At 36.5% G+C, this 21,479-nt stretch overlaps 1 protein-coding gene across 2 annotated transcripts in view; it reads left to right on the top strand.

The window, feature by feature from the left end:
- Uck (Uridine-cytidine kinase) overlaps nucleotides 1–21,479 on the top strand; it is a 61,606-nt gene that overhangs the window by 33,021 nt on the left and 7,106 nt on the right. The window contains exon 6 of one of the 2 annotated variants that reach the window (XM_089643284.1): nucleotides 9,641–15,075. The exons of the other annotated variant lie outside the window; for it this stretch is intronic. Coding sequence (XP_089499410.1) covers nucleotides 9,641–9,804 — 164 coding nt within the window. The 3' untranslated portion in view covers nucleotides 9,805–15,075. Of the gene's footprint in view, nucleotides 1–9,640; nucleotides 15,076–21,479 lie in introns of those variants that run through there. 2 annotated transcript variants of the gene reach the window in all.

Genomic DNA, 21,479 nt, shown 5'->3' on the forward strand with positions numbered 1-21,479 from the left:
AGGATTCATAACAACTGACTTAAAACTAGTGACTTACGACTAAGGCTCAGAATAAAGAACTTATATCTAGTGACTTACGACTAAGGCCTGTAACAACCGACTTAACGACATATATATTTACAACTGTGGCCTTAAAGTTAGTTAGAGTGTTAAGTCAATCATAATAAAATAAATAGAGACACAACACTTTGTAGGTAAAGGTGCAGAAACAATGTATTTCTAAGATTCTAATTAGTTTGAGGATTTTATATGTACATATCATATTCTACATATTAATAAATACTCTTTCTGATTTTATTAGCGCCAGAAGAGGAAGGAAGTTCTATCTATCTATTTCATTTATTATTCTTTTATTATTACGGTGTTTAGAATAAAATAAAAAAGATTTTTTATTAGTATGGGAAGGAGGCAAGTAGTGAACTTATCGTATATAGAACTATGCAACACATATTATTTGTATGGGAAGGAGGCAAGTAGTGAACTTATCGTATATAGAACTATGCAACACATATTATTTGTATGGGAAGGAGGCAAGTAGTGAACTTATCGTATATAGAACTATGCAACACATATTATTTGTATGGGAAGGAGGCAAGTAGTGAACTTATCGTATATAGAACTATGCAACACATATTATTTGTATGGGAAGGAGGCAAGTAGTGAACTTATCGTATATAGAACTATGCAACACATATTATTTGCCTTTTTAAGCTTATGAGGAGGGCGTACGTTTCTAGTGCAAAATTCTCCCGCTAGATAACCTTCTGCGGCAGACATTACGGGTATGGCTTCATCTATTTTCTACTATCACCTGTTACCTAATTTCAACATCTTGAAAGATTTTATAATGAACTAGAGTAGGCCGGTAAAAAATCTCGGGATATTATAATTATCGTGTCAGTGCCTTTCAAAAACAAATTAATATTGTCAATTTTAGTATATAATTATAAATAAAATAATTTTGGTACCTACTCTATCGCTTGCCTGAATTGTTTCCACAATCAGTTCCAATTTAGAAAATTAAAAGTTCATTTGACTTGAATAATTTCTCAAAAGAATATTTCATATCACAACAACCGCAATTAGTTTGTTTGATGGTTTTCACAAGAAATCAATTTAGTTTTCTCTAACTTGTTCTGGATGTTTTAACCAGCCTAATGGGAACGTGAATGGAGACCGCCATCAGATCATTGAGATAAACTTGTTCTGGATGTTTTAACCAGCCTAATGGGAATGTGAATGGAGACCGCCATCAGATCATTGAGATAAACTTGTTCTGGATGTTTTAATCAGCCTAATGGAACGTGAATGGAGACCGCCATCAGACCATTGAGATAAACTTGTTCTGGAGGTTTTAACCAGCCTAATGGGAACGTGAATGGAGACCGCCATCAGATCATTGAGATAAACTTGTTCTGGATTTTTTAACCAGCCTAATGGGAATGTGAATGGAGACCGCCATCAGACCATTGAGATAAACTTGTTCTGGAGGTTTTAACCAGCCTAATGGGAACGTGAATGGAGACCGCCATCAGATCATTGAGATAAACTTGTTCTGGATTTTTTAACCAGCCTAATGGGAATGTGAATGGAGACCGCCATCAGACCATTGAGATAAACTTGTTCTGGAGGTTTTAACCAGCCTAATGGGAACGTGAATGGAGACCGCCATCAGATCATTGAGATAAACTTGTTCTGGATGTTTTAATCAGCCTAATGGAACGTGAATGGAGACCGCCATCAGACCATTGAGATAAACTTGTTCTGGATGTTTTAACCAGCCTAATGGGAACGTGAATGGAGACCGCCATCAGATCATTGAGATAAACTTGTTCTGGATTTTTTAACCAGCCTAATGGGAATGTGAATGGAGACCGCCATCAGACCATTGAGATAAACTTGTTCTGGAGGTTTTAACCAGCCTAATGGGAACGTGAATGGAGACCGCCATCAGATCATTGAGATAAACTTGTTCTGGATTTTTTAACCAGCCTAATGGGAATGTGAATGGAGACCGCCATCAGACCATTGAGATAAACTTGTTCTGGAGGTTTTAACCAGCCTAATGGGAACGTGAATGGAGACCGCCATCAGATCATTGAGATAAACTTGTTCTGGATGTTTTAACCAGCCTAATGGGAATGTGAATGGAGACCGCCATCAGATCATTGAGATAAACTTGTTCTGGATGTTTTAACCAGCCTAATGGGAATGTGAATGGAGACCGCCATCAGACCATTGAGATAAACTTGTTCTGGATGTTTTAACCAGCCTAATGGGAATGTGAATGGAGACCGCCATCAGATCATTGAGATAAACTTGTTCTGGATGTTTTAACCAGCCTAATGGGAACGTGAATGGAGACCGCCATCAGATCATTGAGATAAACTTGTTCTGGATTTTTTAACCAGCCTAATGGGAATGTGAATGGAGACCGCCATCAGATCATTGAGATAAACTTGTTCTGGATGTTTTAACCAGCCTAATGGGAACGTGAATGGAGACCGCCATCAGATCATTGAGATAAACTTGTTCTGGATTTTTTAACCAGCCTAATGGGAATGTGAATGGAGACCGCCATCAGACCATTGAGATAAACTTGTTCTGGAGGTTTTAACCAGCCTAATGGGAACGTGAATGGAGACCGCCATCAGATCATTGAGATAAACTTGTTCTGGAGGTTTTAACCAGCCTAATGGGAACGTGAATGGAGACCGCCATCAGATCATTGAGATAAACTTGTTCTGGATGTTTTAACCAGCCTAATGGGAACGTGAATGGAGACCGCCATCAGATCATTGAGATAAACTTGTTCTGGATTTTTTAACCAGTCTAATGGGAATGTGAATGGAGACCGCCATCAGATCATTGAGATAAACTTGTTCTGGATTTTTTAACCAGTCTAATGGGAATGTGAATGGAGACCGCCATCAGATCATTGAGATAAACTTGTTCTGGATTTTTTAACCAGTCTAATGGGAATGTGAATGGAGACCGCCATCAGATCATTGAGATAAACTTGTTCTGGATTTTTTAACCAGTCTAATGGGAATGTGAATGGAGACCGCCATCAGATCATTGAGATAAACTTGTTCTGGATTTTTTAACCAGTCTAATGGGAATGTGAATGGAGACCGCCATCAGATCATTGAGATAAACTTGTTCTGGATTTTTTAACCAGTCTAATGGGAATGTGAATGGAGACCGCCATCAGATCATTGAGATAAACTTGTTCTGGATTTTTTAACCAGTCTAATTAATGGGAATGTGAATGGAGACCGCCATCAGATCATTGAGATAAACTTGTTCTGGATTTTTTAACCAGTCTAATGGGAATGTGAATGGAGACCGCCATCAGATCATTGAGATAAACTTGTTCTGGATTTTTTAACCAGCCTAATGGGAATGTGAATGGAGACCGCCATCAGACCATTGAGATAAACTTGTTCTGGATGTTTTAATCAGCCTAATGGAACGTGAATGGAGACCGCCATCAGACCATTGAGATAAACTTGTTCTGGAGGTTTTAACTAGCCTAATGGGAACGTGAATGGAGACCGCCATCAGATCATTGAGATAAACTTGTTCTGGATTTTTTAATCAGCCTAATGGAACGTGAATGGAGACCGCCATCAGACCATTGAGATAAACTTGTTCTGGAGGTTTTAACTAGCCTAATGGGAACGTGAATGGAGACCGCGATCAGATCATTGAGATAAACTTGTTCTGGATTTTTTAATCAGCCTAATGGAACGTGAATGGAGACCGCCATCAGACCATTGAGATAAACTTGTTCTGGAGGTTTTAACTAGCCTAATGGGAACGTGAATGGAGACCGCCATCAGATCATTGAGATAAACTTGTTCTGGATTTTTTAACCAGTCTAATGGGAATGTGAATGGAGACCGCCATCAGATCATTGAGATAAACTTGTTCTGGATTTTTTAACCAGCCTAATGGGAATGTGAATGGAGACCGCCATCAGACCATTGAGATAAACTTGTTCTGGATGTTTTAATCAGCCTAATGGAACGTGAATGGAGACCGCCATCAGACCATTGAGATAAACTTGTTCTGGAGGTTTTAACTAGCCTAATGGGAACGTGAATGGAGACCGCCATCAGATCATTGAGATAAACTTGTTCTGGATTTTTTAATCAGCCTAATGGAACGTGAATGGAGACCGCCATCAGACCATTGAGATAAACTTGTTCTGGAGGTTTTAACTAGCCTAATGGGAACGTGAATGGAGACCGCCATCAGATCATTGAGATAAACTTGTTCTGGATTTTTTAATCAGCCTAATGGAACGTGAATGGAGACCGCCATCAGACCATTGAGATAAACTTGTTCTGGAGGTTTTAACTAGCCTAATGGGAACGTGAATGGAGACCGCCATCAGATCATTGAGATAAACTTGTTCTGGATTTTTTAACCAGCCTAATGGGAATGTGAATGGAGACCGCCATCAGACCATTGAGATAAACTTGTTCTGGATGTTTTAATCAGCCTAATGGAACGTGAATGGAGACCGCCATCAGACCATTGAGATAAACTTGTTCTGGAGGTTTTAACTAGCCTAATGGGAACGTGAATGGAGACCGCCATCAGACCATTGAGATAAACTTGTTCTGGATGTTTTAACCAGCCTAATGGGAACGTAAATGGAAACCGCCATCAGACCATTGAGATAAACTTTTGGAATTGATTGTCTTCCAATCCACTAATTTTATTGAAAGATTTGAGAAGGTTGCTTTAATATTTGTGGAAGAAACGTTATACCATTACAATGCCCTGCTCACACCGCGGTGTTTTGCTCAGAAACGGTTTGACCTATGCTTCATTCTCCTTATTACCACGATTTCGCCCTGCGCTACATTTTTTTTTGTACCACTGATGAAAAATTGTACTCGGTGGCTAATGATTTGTCGACGTGGAAAAAAATGAAACAAATATCGCCAGAATCACTTAAAATGCGTCAATATTGATATGTTCAAACACTGTTAGCAGGAAAAAAATCATTTCATTACCAACTTTGAAGGTGACCAAAGTTTAAGTATGTAAAAACACATACGATGTTTTAAAAAATAATTTCACGAGGAGAAATGGCAATGTGGATAGTTATGTCTCATTTATCACGTGTCGTCGGTCAATCACTAGGGAGAAATGGCAATGTGGATAGTTATGTCTCATTTATCACGTGTCGTCGGTCAATCACTAGGGAGAAATGGCAATGTGGATAGTTATGCCTCATTTATCACGTGTCGTCGGTCAATCACTAGGGAGAAATGGCAATGTGGATAGTTATGTCTCATTTATCACGTGTCGTCGGTCAATCACTAGGGAGAAATGGCAATGTGGATAGTTATGCCTCATTTATCACGTGTCGTCGGTCAATCACTAGGGAGAAATGTCAATGTGAATAGTTATGTCTCATTTATCACTTGTCGTCGGTCAATCACTAGGGAGAAATGGCAATGTGGATAGTTATGTCTCATTTATCACGTGACGTCGGTCAATCACTAGGGAGAAATGGCAATGTGGATAGTTATGTCTCATTTATCACGTGACGTCGGTCAATCACTAGGGAGAAATGGCAATGTGGATAGTTATGTCTCATTTATCACGTGACGTCGGTCAATCACTAGGGAGAAATGGCAATGTGGATAGTTATGTCTCATTTATCACGTGACGTCGGTCAATCACTAGGGAGAAATGGCAATGTGGATAGTTATGTCTCATTTATCACTTGTCGTCGGTCAATCACTAGGGAGAAATGGCAATGTGGATAGTTATGTCTCATTTATCACGTGACGTCGGTCAATCACTAGGGAGAAATGGCAATGTGGATAGTTATGTCTCATTTATCACGTGACGTCGGTCAATCACTAGGGAGAAATGGCAATGTGGATAGTTATGTCTCATTTATCACGTGACGTCGGTCAATCACTAGGGAGAAATGGCAATGTGGATAGTTATGTCTCATTTATCACGTGACGTCGGTCAATCACTAGGGAGAAATGGCAATGTGGATAGTTATGTCTCATTTGCACATGTTGTCGACCCGGTATATCAGTTGTTGCGTTTAAGCTCGGCTTGGTTGGAATGTCGAGCTTAGCACATAAATTCATCTGTATATAGGTGGGTAAGCATAGATATCACCAATATTACACGTTTTTTCTATAATTATAATAGAGGATTTCCAAAATCAAGCTACTGTCATTGCGATGTTTCAAAATGTCATTGACACTTCAATCAGCATGGTGCTATATGCGAGGATACTATTTTTAAACATTATTTGTTTTGCTGGGCTCATTGCACTATTTGTGAAATTATGATGAACTAACCGCTGAAAATAAACTTTTTTGTTGAATGATTAATGTCCTGTGTTTTCTAAACCATTTTGAACATAAGAATTGAAGACCTTGGGATGAAAAATTCAAAGGACCGCGTTTTCCTAAAAACTTTCTATATTATTTTTTAGTTGTTTAATTGAAAGATGTGGGATTGGGCGCGAATTTGAGTAATCTGAAAGTATGTTGCCTGTTGTATGCTGATGATGCAATGCTGATTGCTAATAGTATGGATGATCTGCAGTCTCTCGTGTCTAGGATGAACGAAGTATGCGTGAAGAATGAGTTAATGATGAATGTAAGTAAGTCTAAAGTAATGGTGTTTGAAAGAGAAAGTACGAAAACAGTGTGCAATATAGTTGTGAATGAGGAATACTTGGAGCAGGTGGATGAATTTGTGTATTTAGGAAGCATGTTTACGAGAGATGGGAAGGCTGACAGAGATATTGAAAGAAGAGTAAATGCAGGTAACTCCATTAATGGAGGACTGAACGCAGTTGGCGCTAACAAAAAATTGTCCAAAGAAGCGAAGTTAGCAGTCCACAATGGAGTGCTGGTACCTACCCTGATGTATGGAAGTGAGGCATGGAACTGGCAAAGAAAGGATGAAAGTAGATTGAATGCTGTTGAAATGAGATCCCTGAGGCGTATGTGTGGTAAAACCATGTATGATCGTGTGAGGAATGTGGATATCCGCAAAGAGTGCAAGGCTGACGTAAGCGTAATGAGTAAGATCAAGAAAGGGACGCTTAGATGGTTTGGGCATGTAGAGCGAATGAGCGAAGAAAGGAGTGTAAGGAGAATATACGATGCAAATGTGAATGGTAGCAGAAGTCGGGGACGCCCGAGGAAGACATGGCACGACCGAGTGAATCAGATACTTGAGTCGGGCCATGTCAAGAGTCAGAACAATAGAAGAGTATGTATGAGACGATGTATGAATGTGAATGAGGCAAGGAGTGTGTGCCAAGACCGAGTTGTTTGGCGGTCCGTCCTCTCTGCCTACCCTGCGGGGTAACGGCGTGATGGTTAGTTAGTTAGTTGTTTGTCTATGGGTCCGACCATGCAACGGGTTCTTGTTAAATATTTCTAAAAAAATCGTATGTCCTTTAAATTGACTGTTGAAAATATGGTACTTTGTAAAACAGCCATTGTCCACAAAATTTGTTTGAAAACTCTTAATGTCCATTAGTTCGCTTTTTTATCGCTGCGTAGCGCTAAAATCACTCATTATTTGGCATTTGTGAATTGCTACTTTTCATAGTATATTCTCCAAGTTTTGAAAAAAAAACAGCAAACATCATGTTGAATCTTCTATATAAATAAAAATGTAAATGTTAGTTTGTTCAAAATCTTAAATCTCCGGAAATTCTTCACCGGTTACTTTGAAATCTTGAGAAAACATTGCATTTGAATACGCGTGTGTTTTTATATACCTACTAGCTGTGCCCCCCCCACTCGTTGCTGTAACTCAGTCTGTGCACAATAGCGCGTGTTGCTCTTATGTCCATCAGATGGAGCCCCCGTCACAGATGACATCTATATAATATAGGTATATAAAAACACATGCGTATTCAAATGAAATGTGTGAAAATTCCAAAGCAATCTGTGAATAAATTTCGGGGATTTTTCAGATTTTAAACAAACGAACATTAACATTTTTATTTATTACTGTGTGACAGGTAAAAATATGCAATTTTTTTAAAACAGCGCCAACTGTTGTTAATAAAAGCAACACGCGCTATTGTTTCTCTATCTACACAGACAGTCTGAGCCACAGCAATGCGTGGTGGGGTACAGCTAGTTTTTAATAAATGTTTAATTATACTATAAAGTTCTGCAGAAGCATTTGGCACCTCGGTAGGTATTGAGTTTGAATGCTCTCCTGAAAAATATTTTTTTTTTGACATTTCAGGTTTTTATCCCAAGGTCTTTTTTTAATTCTCCTTACCATGATGACTTTTGCCTGATAAATAGTTTTTTGTATCGAAATGGCACTGTTTCAAAATATTGATGGAAGGTGTATGAAATGTGATTGCTGTAAATTTTCTCAATGTTGCAATATTTCCTCTGCTGCAATTAATATTTAAGGGTGAAGCTATTTTGATAAAGTGGACAATGCATAATATTAATTGAATGATCTTTAGATTATGGAATAAAGATGTGGGGTCCAGGTCTGTATCTTTTGTTTTTTACGTGGGCAAAGTCTATTTGAAGGCAATTTCTTTTTGTTTGAACTTGAATTAGGTTGAATTTGAATACAGTTGAATTTAAAATGGTTTGAATTTGGAATGTTGGTTTAAATTCTCATGGACTTTGCCCACGTAAAACTTTGCATTAGGCTATCCAAAAGATACAGAATCCTCCCCCCCCCATGTTAAAACAGGCCCCCGTTCTAGCGACAGGGGTCGCGGACTCTACGGCTCTTTTATTATTAAGAAATTATTTTGTGAATATTATTTTTTATTGCTCATTCTTGGTGGATCTCCATTATACGATAATAATTATTAGCCATGTTTTACAAAAATATTTATATATTATTATATTTCTGCTTTATAAATTGTCAAGTATTGTATTCTTATTCCATTTCACATATATATTATATAATCAATAAAATAAGTGTTTCAAAAGTCATTGCTTCCAGCGGATTGTTACTTTAATGAATGATCAAGCCCCAAAGTAAAAATAAGATTCCCAATTATACATAAATTCTTTTTAAAGTTTTTTAGTACATTGTCCATCTGGAATGGTGTTTTTGGATTTTTTCCAACTATTTCTCTTGGGTATTTATCAATATTGGTTATTTGTATTAACTGAAGTCTTTCACTGACAAGAATATTCCACATTTCTTCTGTAAATACAATTATTCATTACGCAGCAAGTTCCGTTGCTTCCAAGCTAGTCACTACAAAACTAATGTACTCTTCATAAGAGTGATTTATCACAAATGATCCGAGTGCTGTCATCGCTTCTTGTGCATTGCGGATTAAAAGTTAAAAACCGTTCTTTATGCGGATGTGTATTGCAGTTATAACATCCCTGTCAAGCCTTAGCCAAACAAATCATATTGTGGTTAAAGCATAACCATAGACAAACTCCTTCCCGATTGTGTGAACTTTGTATTCTATATATCAGCTTATTGTTGTTATTTTAATTCCCTTTCGATCCACAACTTGTATTTTATATCCAATGTGAAACCACAATGTGGTAATACCATGTGAAACCACAGTGTGGTTATGTTATTGTGAAACCAAAGCAAAAGATAGACGTGTGGTTGCTTGTTGCAGTCGCTATCGACCTAATTGTGCACCACATCTGGGACATCGTCCAGCAGAAGAACCCGCTGCCCGGCATGATGGAAGACGCCATGTCGCGCTCGCTGACGCAGGAGGGGCTCATGCCGCCCCTTCGCCGCCACGACCACCGCGACCACGAAAACCTCAGCCGATAACGCACGGCCAACATTACCTTGTCGCAACACGGCAGACACAACCCCCCCTTTTCCCGTACCGATCCTAACCTGGAAAGAGTCCTCGAATAGTAACCCTACACAGATAGTTGCCCCTTCCTAAATCTACGCTTGTCATCGTAAAGGCGTTTGCAAGCGTACTTAAACTATCATCTTTTTTTACATTTCATGGCATTCTGAAGGTTTACAATTATTATTCATTGATGCTAATTATGGGAAGTGATCTTAAAGGTGATTTTGAATGGACAGCATCAGATAATGTAATCAAAGTAATCTCTTAATCAAAACAAACAAACAAACATACAAAGCCAGATTTTGGCTTCTTGGCAGGTGCAGGCACTGGCTTCTTCCACTGCACTCAAGTTTGATATTATGTCGTTATTCTGTGGTATCTCACTGAAAGAAATGAATTATAGATAATTAAGTTTTAAGTTAGGTTATATTGTTTCATAATTTACTAAGGGTTGCACATATGGTTTACTATGAAACATAAAATTCTTTGGAAAACAGCACGTTACCTATTGATATTTGGGTAACTGAACTATGTGTCTCATGTTGCATTACGCTTTTGATTTTGAGTCGGGAGGTTGCGGGTTCGACTTCTGTCACATGCAAAATATATGATTTCATAAACATTTTTCACAGATTTTATTACAAAATTAAATGTAACTGTTTGATGAACCTTGCAAAAAAGGCTGTCGGAAGAAGAATTTATAATATATTAATAGCTGGAACAGTAAGCCATATGTGTGAATTATTGTATAATTATTTTATAGCATAAGTTTCCAATTATTATTAATCACATTGATAAAGAGGATTTTTAGAGAAGTTCTGATTATAAGCATTTAAAGTAATTATTATGAAATGTTATTGAAAAACTGACAGATTTACCAAGACTAAACTGAAAACTGACAGATATCCAATACAATAATATAAGAATAATGCACAAAGGCATTCAAAACTCAGTGCAAGGGTATGACATCAAATTGTTCAAGTTGAATTTTTAAAAAAACTGTAGTTTTAACTGGTGAAAAAATTCAGTCCGATTCTTTATGTCAATTGAATTAATTCACTATGTCAATGAACCAATTCACTTATTCCAGTGAAGTAATTCAGTTTGATTCATCACGTCAAGTGCAGAGGTAATTCATAGTGGTTTTGAATGTAAATGACCCAACACCTCGTCAGAGACTCGATGTAATCCCTATTCTGTATTACTACTTCTGAATGGCAACCAAATGCAACAAACCCAAAAATTTGTCTTTATCCGGAAGTTAGTAGAAAACTCTAGTTTTACATTGCAGCACTTTTGTCGGACAATGTTCTTCTAAATGACATTTTTTTCAAAACACACCTTTGAATGCAAAATATTTTTGCTTTGGCATGTTCTGAGGTGTCAAAGTTTGCAATGACGAATTCTCGTAATCTATTTAACAATTTCTAATTTTGAGGTTCAATCTTGTGTAAAGTGTTTTAGTTTAACATATTTTAAATAAAAATATTTAAATGCAAACGGTTTCCTTCGAAGCGGTGTCAGCGGATGAATCCGCATCTGGAATTTCCACACATCATTCCAAGGCAAAACTGCTTTTAACTTACGATCGAATCTTTGTGCGAGTCCCCAGCTTTGATTAAAACTACACCCAGCATATGAAAATGGTTTCCTCCGATTTTTGCAGCACACAGCCTGCATCTTGGATATTATAACTGCACTTCGAACATGATAATGTTTTCCTTCAAAATGCACCCGCAGATGAATCCACAACTGGAATTTCATCCTTACATTCTGAACACAAAACTGGTTTTAACTTAAGATTGCCAGCTTTAATTAAAATTACATCTAGAACACGAAAATGGTTTCATCGGATTTTTGCAGCACAAAGTCTGCAACTAGAATTTCAACAATTTCAAATGTAAGAATGGTTTCCTTCATAAATGCATCTGTGGATGAATCCATAACTGTAATTTCGGATAGCTTATTTATTTGTGACTAAACTGCTACATTTATCTGTCGGTCATGTTATACCTTCATCTGGGTTTTGTAATAACGTCTTTAAAATTACCTGAAACACCGTGAAATAAAACCGTTCTCGCGTTCCGAAAGTAATTTTTTTATACTCCTTTTTGTGGTTAGCAGGCCTCACCGAAAGAGCTCGTGGGCCGCACCATAAAGTTCCCACCCCTGCCCTAGATGGTTGCATATGGTGTTATTTGCACATTTAGGTATGTTCTAAAATGGTAAGTATGCGTCCTATTTAAATATATTAAATCAAATACTTTACACAAGATTCAACCTCAAAATCAGAAAATGGTGAATAGAGACTATGAGAAATCTTCTATTGAAACTTCGATCTCTCCTGCCCTCGCATCTCAGAACAAGGTAAAGTCAAGTTAGAATCCTGTCCAACCAAAGTGATGATTGAGTGAAATGATTCTACTTTATTATACCTGTTTGTAAAAGTTCATATTGACGCCAATCTTTTCCCTCATAAATCAAAATGACCACATTCTAGGGGACAGTATATAATGTGTGTCTGGTTGTTCTGTCAACCTAAACATAAGTGTGTTAGTGGACATAGATGTTTGATTAATAAAATCTTCAATTATTAGTCGGCACAAATGTTTGATAACTTCAATATTCAACAAGCAGACTGAACTAAAACCTAGCATATATTCGATAATTCAAAATTTATGTATATACGAATTCGCTCACAATATGAAAATATTATTTGTAATTGTTGAAACTCTAAATGACGAGTAATATAATAATGTTCGTTAGCTCACACTTGTGTTTACAAGTTCGTTAGCGGTTTATGTTGGGGATATGTAACGGTTGTAAATGCGGTGAACTGAGGGACATTGTTACCTCAGCCCTAGTCAAAGAAGACCTCGAACCAAGCTTCAAGGCCTGGTTGGCAGGCATATTTCTGGCTCTTTAACTGTTAAAAACTAATGTCAGTGTAAAATAGGTTTCCTAAATACCAAGCATAACAAGGTTGTATTTTGCACGAGAAATATCTTGTCTAAACACTTTTCGATGCTCTTCGTGCCATCTAAGCGTCGCGTGGTATACCGCTCTATTTTTGCAACATTTTGTGTTTTAGACTGTTTGGAGATTTTTGCTAAGGGCTCCATTAAAATGATAATTCCCAAACGACGCATTTAGCTTCATCGCGCGGAATGGTATGTACCTCGGTTTCTAGCCGGTATAACTGGCGCGCGGGAAGGAATACCTGTTCACAAATTTACGTAATTATTTAAAAAAAAAAAAAAAAATTTGGTGGAGGTTCGGTGCACGAGTGAACGTTAGGGCTAGCCATGGCTGGCGGGAGATATAACGGTATACCTGCATTGCAATGGGGTTGCATCGTTCTTTCAGTCCTCAGTTTACTACTCTTCCACCATCTTGGACGTCCACCTACGGTTCTCACCACTGCACAGACGATCTTCATTGAGAAGGTTGAAGCAAGTCCGTCACCTTTGAAATACTGTCCGATCACCGTTAAATTGGTGGTCTTGAGGCATTTCCAAAAGGTCTTGGCTAGACGACTGGGGTTTGCCCAGTTAAATCATTGCCAGCAAAGAGCCTTTATAAATGCAGACGGGGTCGCGGAGAATATTTATGTTCTACAAACAATACTTGGTCATATCGCGCATATGGCGGTTCTACACCCACATTGTAGGCCGCTCTCGTAGATGGGGTGCTCTGCTTGATTCGTTGAGTGCGCCGTCTGTACGGGGATGCGTCAAAAGCCTTTCAAGTAAATGTCAACACTACCGTCGTTTAATAGTCCGTGGCAGTGTCAGACATGGCGACCCGTCGTCACCTTTGCTATTCAACTTTTTCGTTGATATAGCACTAAGGAACCTACACACTCACACAGGCTCCTGTGCGGCAGGGGAGAGCGCTAGCGCTCCTGTCTTTCCCGATGATGTGTGCCAGTTGGTCACAATCCACTCATTGTCTCAATTTGAAACGGAACTATCCAAGCGTAATCTATATTTGAACATTGGGAGGAGTTTAGCTGTATCTGGGTGGGGTAATCTTTTGCGTTAGCCTAATGCTGCGTTTTACGTGGGCGAAGTAAATTTTTTTGTAAAACTACACGAGAGTCCCAACTGCTTCCAACCTTCTGGAGCCAGTGAGACTATGGCATCCCCAATTGGGGTATTTTGTGAGGCTGAAAGTAGTGAGGAAGGGAAGGAGATGGGAAAAAGGAAGGTGGGGAAGTAGCTGGCTATTCAGATCAGAGTCACCAAACATGGCCAAAGCCACGGCGATACTGCGGATCCAGCCCAGAGTTTCAATTGTTTCACAAAAGCATTGATAGAGGCGAAATCGTGCTAAGTCTGGCTGTTGGTATTCCACAGTTTGGTTTCTTCCCAATTCTGAAGGGGTACAGGTTGCAGGAATGTAACCAAAACGGTAGCCCACGCCTTGCAGAAATTCCCTAGAACTAACGGAGGTCGAGTCCTAAGCCGTGATGCGATTTGCGTTAGCCTTGGGGGTGCGCTGAGGGATGTAGGGTAGACGGTGGAATGGGAGAGGCAGTACAAAGCATGATGACGCGTTTGCTCTGGGGTTTATTTATAAACTTCGCTGTGACTGATGTGAGATATCACAGACGTGGCAATGGAGTGTAAGACCGCGCAGATGTCGGTTAGATTTAGCAAACGAACCCTTTAATAGAATTGTTTGTGAATACAATACACTATATACTTTTAGGATCTCGACTTCTAGCAGGTTCTTGTTGTTTACCGATAGACTGGCTATTGTATCTGCTTAGCAACATTCCCCAATTTATTTCCTGAATTTACTATGCTTTATTATTAAGCATTATACAGGGTGTCCGGAAACTCGTAGTACAAGCGGGAAACTGGTGAATCTACATCACATTTGGAGTCGATTTTGTAGTATATTTTTTTTTGATTTGAGCTTTCGTTATCGAGTAAATCGAGTTAGAAGTTGATTTTTTTTAATTTTTTTTATTTTTTTTTTAATCAAATTCTTATAAATTATTACTGAATATCAAAGTACCCAACTAATTAAAACTATTTGAAAGTAAAACAAATGAAGAAACTCGGATTTGAAGCATTATTTTGAAATCACCCTTCATTTAACCCGGTGTAATCATAAAATATTTCTGCTCTGCAGGGTTAAAACATCTGTTGTTCAACCCTAAACACCAGAAAAAACTTTAACCCTAAAATAGCCGAAAAATATTTTTTTTTGGTTTTTTTTTTTTTTTTTGTGAAAATGCTCAAAAAAAAAAATTTTATGTTTTTTTGAGTTCCCCATGTGGTGTAGATTCTCCAGTTTCCCGCTTGTACTACGAGTTTCCGGACACCATGTATAAATATTTCCCACATTTAGTTTGTCATCATGCAACGGCATCCGTCATTACATTATCGTGGGATTTTATAATTTAAAACCTGTTGGTGGCATATTTAAATGAACTATAATTGTTCATCAACCAAATAACCAGAATCAGAATAAAGTTTTGCATTGCTTGAAGTTCCGCACAAGTCAGGTTATAAATATTTGAAATTGGTAGGTGCCGTAGCAAGTAACATTATTAAAGAAATCATTTCTCTGAAAATCATCATCTGATGGTGCAATTAACACGAGAATTATTTTGTAAAACAGATGTGAGTTATTATTGAAAAGCAAGCACACCGCGTGCAGAAGGCCTTTTATGCTGGACATACCACAGAAGTTGTAGCTCTCTGGGATCCGGCACTACAGAGGTTAATTAATTGATCAGGAGATTGGTATCCATAGCTGTACTTAGGCCTAGGCAACCTTAACGGCTGTCTAGGGCGGCATTTCACTGAAACTCTAAAAAACTAAGCAGTTTCCACATTTTATAAATTAAAAAATATTTCAATAAAAGAGTAAGTAATTTGTTCATAGTGTTTCAAATAGAGATGGCGCCAACTCCCTTCTAAGTCTCACTTCCAATGATGTGTGATGATTAACTTGTTATCAATAGTATACATGACAGAAACTGCAACTGAGTCTTTGTCCAAGCATGTACACGCGTTCGCAATATGTTTGACGCGTTTGAAGTAAAGCCATCCACACTAGTGGGAAAATACCTACGAAAATGACATCAAAAGGAAGTGGAAACAAAAGGCAATGTTCAATGACGAGAAGGGAAATGAAACTGAATTCACTGGCAGACAGGTTCATGGTAAATTAATACAATGCCGTCATAGACAGTGTTAAAAATGTACAAACCATTAGCAAAGTTCACCACCAGTTACTTTACAGGCTCCTACCTAGCACCTAGCGGTCAGAGGTAAAACTAGGGCTAACAGATAAAACAGATGTTTTGCCTTATCAATTGGCTTTCTTTGACAGTGTTTGTTTACAATTAGCTTGTCAATGTGTTTTACTTGGTTAGATTATAAAAAGCCTCGCCGACTGGATTCCTTCTTCTTCTCTCCTATAAAATAGTTACAAGCAGTCATTATGGTCTACAGACCATTAGTAAAAGTGTTTTGTCAGGGTCGGGAATAATTTAACTCTTTGTAACATTAAATAAAGTGAAATGCAGTTTTGTGCAGTAGAAAACAAAAAAAACCATGCGTCTGTTATTGAAGACTTTATCAAGCCCAAACAAATCTTAACAATAAATTGATAATATATGTTTTTAAAGTAATAAATGTTGTCACAGTTGCATACTTTGAAATGTGACAAATTACAAGACTTTTATATCCTGGCAACACAGAAGGAAGAACGAGGGAAACATGGGAACGAGTACCTCCATCTTGACCAAAACTCAGATCGGAAATGTATTGGGCATCAAACTATATGAATTGCTTATTACCGAGGGTTTAATGTCTCATTAGGGCGGCTCACTACCCAAACACTGCCCTGGTGGCTTTGAGTTCGCGCTATCAGCAACGGCTTGTACGTTTTGTACCGGCGTAATTTCAAACTCACGGACGATGCCAGCTACTTTGTCTTCCTTCATCTTCGGCTTCTGCCGTAATTATAACCTGGCCCACTTCCATACTCAACACTATTTATAGATTATTGTGTTTTGTCCTATTTTGTAAACCTTTAATATTAAGATTCCACTGAAACTATGAAGTATTACCACATTAATAATTGTTTTTTTCTGCATTTCATAATAAATAAAGACTACATATTTCTAAAAAGTCTGTTTAAAGATGCCTTGGTTTGACTACCTCACAATAAAACCGGCACAAATACTAAATACTTTAATTTAGACGCTATATTATTATGAAACAATATTTTTGCCAGAACAAATTTACAAAGAAATAACGTCAATATATCAGTCAATTTTATTTTTCTTCTATAAAGCTCAAATATTCCTCAGTACTGTTTATCTTCGATTCTTCTGTTATTGATAACAAAAATATTATTCGTAAATCTGTGCTTGTAAATGTATTTATGTTGTATGCAATTGTTTTTATAATATAATTCCCTGTCAAGGAAAAGTTACTGACTTCTTCAAGACCCGGATTAATTAATCCTTTCATCATAACTGATGATGATGGCGTAGATCTCCACTGAACTTCTTAACTCTAAACATCGATAAAAGTTTTATCAACAATGTCAGTAAATTGTCATCGTTCCCGAGCACAATTGCAGAAACTGTTGTTTGTGCATTGTAGATCTGCAGTCGTCCTCGAAAACAATGACAAATTACCTACATTGTTGTTGATAAAACTTTATCTATCATTGATTTTTCCCAAAAATAATAATCTGTTTTCTTCTTCCTTTTCTCAATACACTTTGTCGAAGTTGGTTACTTTTGCACTGCGGGCGATATTATGTAAATGTTGTATTTGTCATTTTGAAATAATGCTAGTTTTGGAAAATACTTTTAAAGAGACAGACAAACAGTTCAATACTAAATTTTGGATTGCATCAATTTTTTATCTCTCTTATTCTATATGTTTTCTTTTGAGAAGTCTGCAACACTTTAGTATTAAGTTTAATTATTATGTATATTTATTTAACACCTTTTTATTTGTACATATATACAGCAAACTAGTTTCGGTTTATCCTGAATTTTCACCAGGACTGTATAAATACATTCTAATAATATCAGAAACATCATAAGAAAAGTTAAGGAAACTTAGACGTGAGAGAGAACATCAACTTGTGAAGGTTAGGTTTTAGTTTTTCTGTCCTGCCAGATTTGATGTTCTCTTCTCTTGTTGTAATTATTTTATATACAGTCCTTGTGAAGGTGTTCAGAATGAAGTGAAACTAGTTTGCCATATATATATAGTAAGGTGATGCTATGGTTCGCGCAAATAGAGTTGAGATGACCAAAACATACTTTTGACTGTGTGTATTGATGCATACGCATATACTTCCAACAGTGATGTACCTACGAAACGTTACTAGAATATTCTTAGGTAGAAATACGACAGTTTAAATTTAAATATTCAAAAAGTTATACAGGGTATCCAGCGGGTAAAGTGCGCAAACTTTGGTAGATGATTCTACATGATGGTAGAAGTAAAAAAGGTAAATAAGTTTTTTCGACATTCCATTATTTTTTCTGTACAAACAATTCAACTTTTGTACCTGAAAACTACCTTAAAATGTTGCAATTTAGAAAAAGTTATTTGTCTTTTTTACTTTACTATCATGCAGAATCACCTCCAAAGTTTGTGCACATTACCCCCGGGGAAACCCCGTATAGTGTATTGTAAAGTTGAATAACAAATTTAAAACATGCTGTATAATTGAGTCAATGTGTTTGCCTCAACTCTGTTTGCAATAAATATCTTAAACTAATTGTATATCTAACCACACTGTATTTACTATTCTAAAACCAAACAATGTACCTACACTATTATGGTTATTCTTCAATAAAAAAAATGTTGTGAAAATATATTGTTTCATTTTACTTTTTTTTATTAATGAATATGGATGGCATTTACAAGTATCATTGATTGATTACCAGAAATACCACATTAAAAGATATTTAACAGTCTTTATATAAACTTACTCTCGCAATTTTTTTTTTTTAAACGTTCATATCTTTGATTATTTTCTTTGAGAGTACTAATGCTGCACATTTCATTAAAAAAAGTAGAATGAAATATTATCACGTTTTGATTTAAATTGCGTATTTTGCCATTTTTCGGAATTTTAAAAAGATTCCAAAGTTTATTGAAATAATGGAAATGTATCAATTTACGTATTGTATTTATTTGCATTTATACTTGGTTAATTTGTGTTGTGTTTCTCCCTTTTGTAATCTCTTTTTGAAATGGTTTTGTAATTAATTTAATTTCTAGTGAGAATGTAATTTTTAAGATTTTTATTTATATACTGGCTGAAGAGATATACCCAATGAAAAGATAAACTGATTGAAGTATGTGGAGGACATGTATGTGTGTCCCAAATAATTAAATAATTTCCTTTACTTTATAAGTTCAAGAGGTCCTCGAATTTCTTACATAATCTGAAAATGTGTATAAAAGTAGAGCCACAGACAGGTCCAAGACTTGGGATATAATGTATAACCCATTGCTACGGACAGGTCCAAAAAGTGGGATATATCATATAACCAATTTCCACAGACAGGTCCAAGACTTGGGATATAATGTATAACCCATTGCTACAGACAGGTCCAAAACGTGGAATATATCATATAACCAATTTCCACAGACAGATCCAAAAGTGGGATATAACATGTAACCCATTTTCAGACAGGTCCAAAATATGAGATGTAATGCATAACCCACTGCCACAGACAGGTCCAAAAAGTGGGATATAACATGTAACCTATTGAAACAGACAGGTCCAAAATGTGAGATGTAATGTATAACCCACTTTCAAAGGCAGGTCCAAAACGTGGGATAAGAACATATAATCCATTGTTACAGACATGTCCAAATGTGAGATGTAATGCATAACCCACTGCCACAGACAGGTCTAAAAAGTGGGATATAACATGTAACCTATTGTCACAGACAGGTCCAAAATGTTAGATGTAATGTATAACCGACTTCCAAAGGCAGGTCCAAAACGTGGGATAAGAACGTATAACCCATTGTCACAGACATGTCCAAAATGTGAGATGTAATGCATAACCCACTGCTACATACAGGTCCAAAAAGTGTGATATAACATGTAACCCATTGTCACAGACTTGTCCAAAATGTGAGATGTAATGTATAACTCACTGCCACAGACAGGTCCAAAAAGTGGGATGTAACATATAACCCCCTTGTCACAGACAGGTCCAAAACGGTTTAATCTATTTTCCCGCTAACTTGTCACACTGCTGCTCTTGTAAATGGTTTAATAGTGTATTAGAAAATGGTAAAATGTAATTTTAGACAATGTATATAAATTTTCCTAAGTTTCCATTCCTTTTATATGTTTTTTTCCTAGCTTAATTATTTTGGGAACAATTCATTTTTTACATTCTCGTGTGAGTATTGTTAATCATAATAATATTTTTTTAATACAATTTCTTTTCTTAACAGTGCAATAAAAAAGTATATATATATTAACAGGGTCATCATAGATTTCTAGTTAAAATAAGGGATTGAAAGTGGGCTTCATTCTTTTTTTTATGATGAATTATATAAATTTCAATGTGGTATCTAATTACATAGTCATTTGTGTTATATTATATGTATATATTGAGCATAATTTTATTTAAAAGTACCTACCTACCATTTTAACTTGTTTTTCTGTTAAAATTAGTTTGTTTCCTTTGTTGTGTCTGGGAATTTTTAATTATTTCCTTTTAGTTTATATTGTATATGAGTCGTCGACTTGCAAACCTCACTCTGGAAATTTCTGCTGGTATTTAGCATAAAAGGTATATTCAAAGAGTTACAAACAGTTTTTAGTGACACCCACAGATTAATGTAAAATTCGGGCAGGTTTTACAAGTCGACAACTCATATTTAATAAGTCAATACATTTATTATGTAATAAGTTTTTTTTACTCGATTATTGTTTGTTGATGCATAGTATAATGATTTACCATTTAGATTTTAATATATATCATTGAAAAGTCCATGCTGTTTTATTTTCCTCGTAAATATATTTAGCTCTTGCCAAAACTCACCAATTACGAAATTAAACAAATTGTGTGCATACAAATTTTTGTTGGTGTTTTTTATAAACAATTAAGAACACTAAAGTTTTTCTTCTTCAAATTTTGCAGTTTAAAGTTTTTATCGGATTAGCATTAAAAAAAACTTGGGTTTTGCAGTTCTTATCTGTGCAATGTAATTTACATAACAAAATTTAATGCCGTACCTCCGCAAACAAGAGATCTAGAATTTATTATATTAACTGATAAGAAATGCATATTCAGTAGAGTCTCAGGCCAGAGTATTTAAATAAGGCTTGTATGAGGCCGATATTGTCAAAGAATAAAAAACTAATTTATTTATCATTTCTACTAAGCTACTATTCTTTCAATTCAAAAAGACGGTTCCAAGGCAAAAGGGCGTAAGTGCCAAACAACTACTTGCCGGAGAGCAAAAACATTAGCTGCATGATAAAATCACTTATGCCTCTTTGACTTAGAACAGTCAATATTATCTATATACACGGTGTCCAGAAACTCATAGTAAAATAGAGAACCCAATAAAACTTTTTCAATCTGAGCATTTGGATTTTTATGCACCAATGCATT

Source organism: Hesperophylax consimilis, chromosome 19 (genome assembly GCF_061612785.1).
Source record: "Hesperophylax consimilis isolate HC1 chromosome 19, BYU_Hcon_1.0, whole genome shotgun sequence".
NCBI lineage: Eukaryota > Metazoa > Arthropoda > Insecta > Trichoptera > Limnephilidae > Hesperophylax > Hesperophylax consimilis.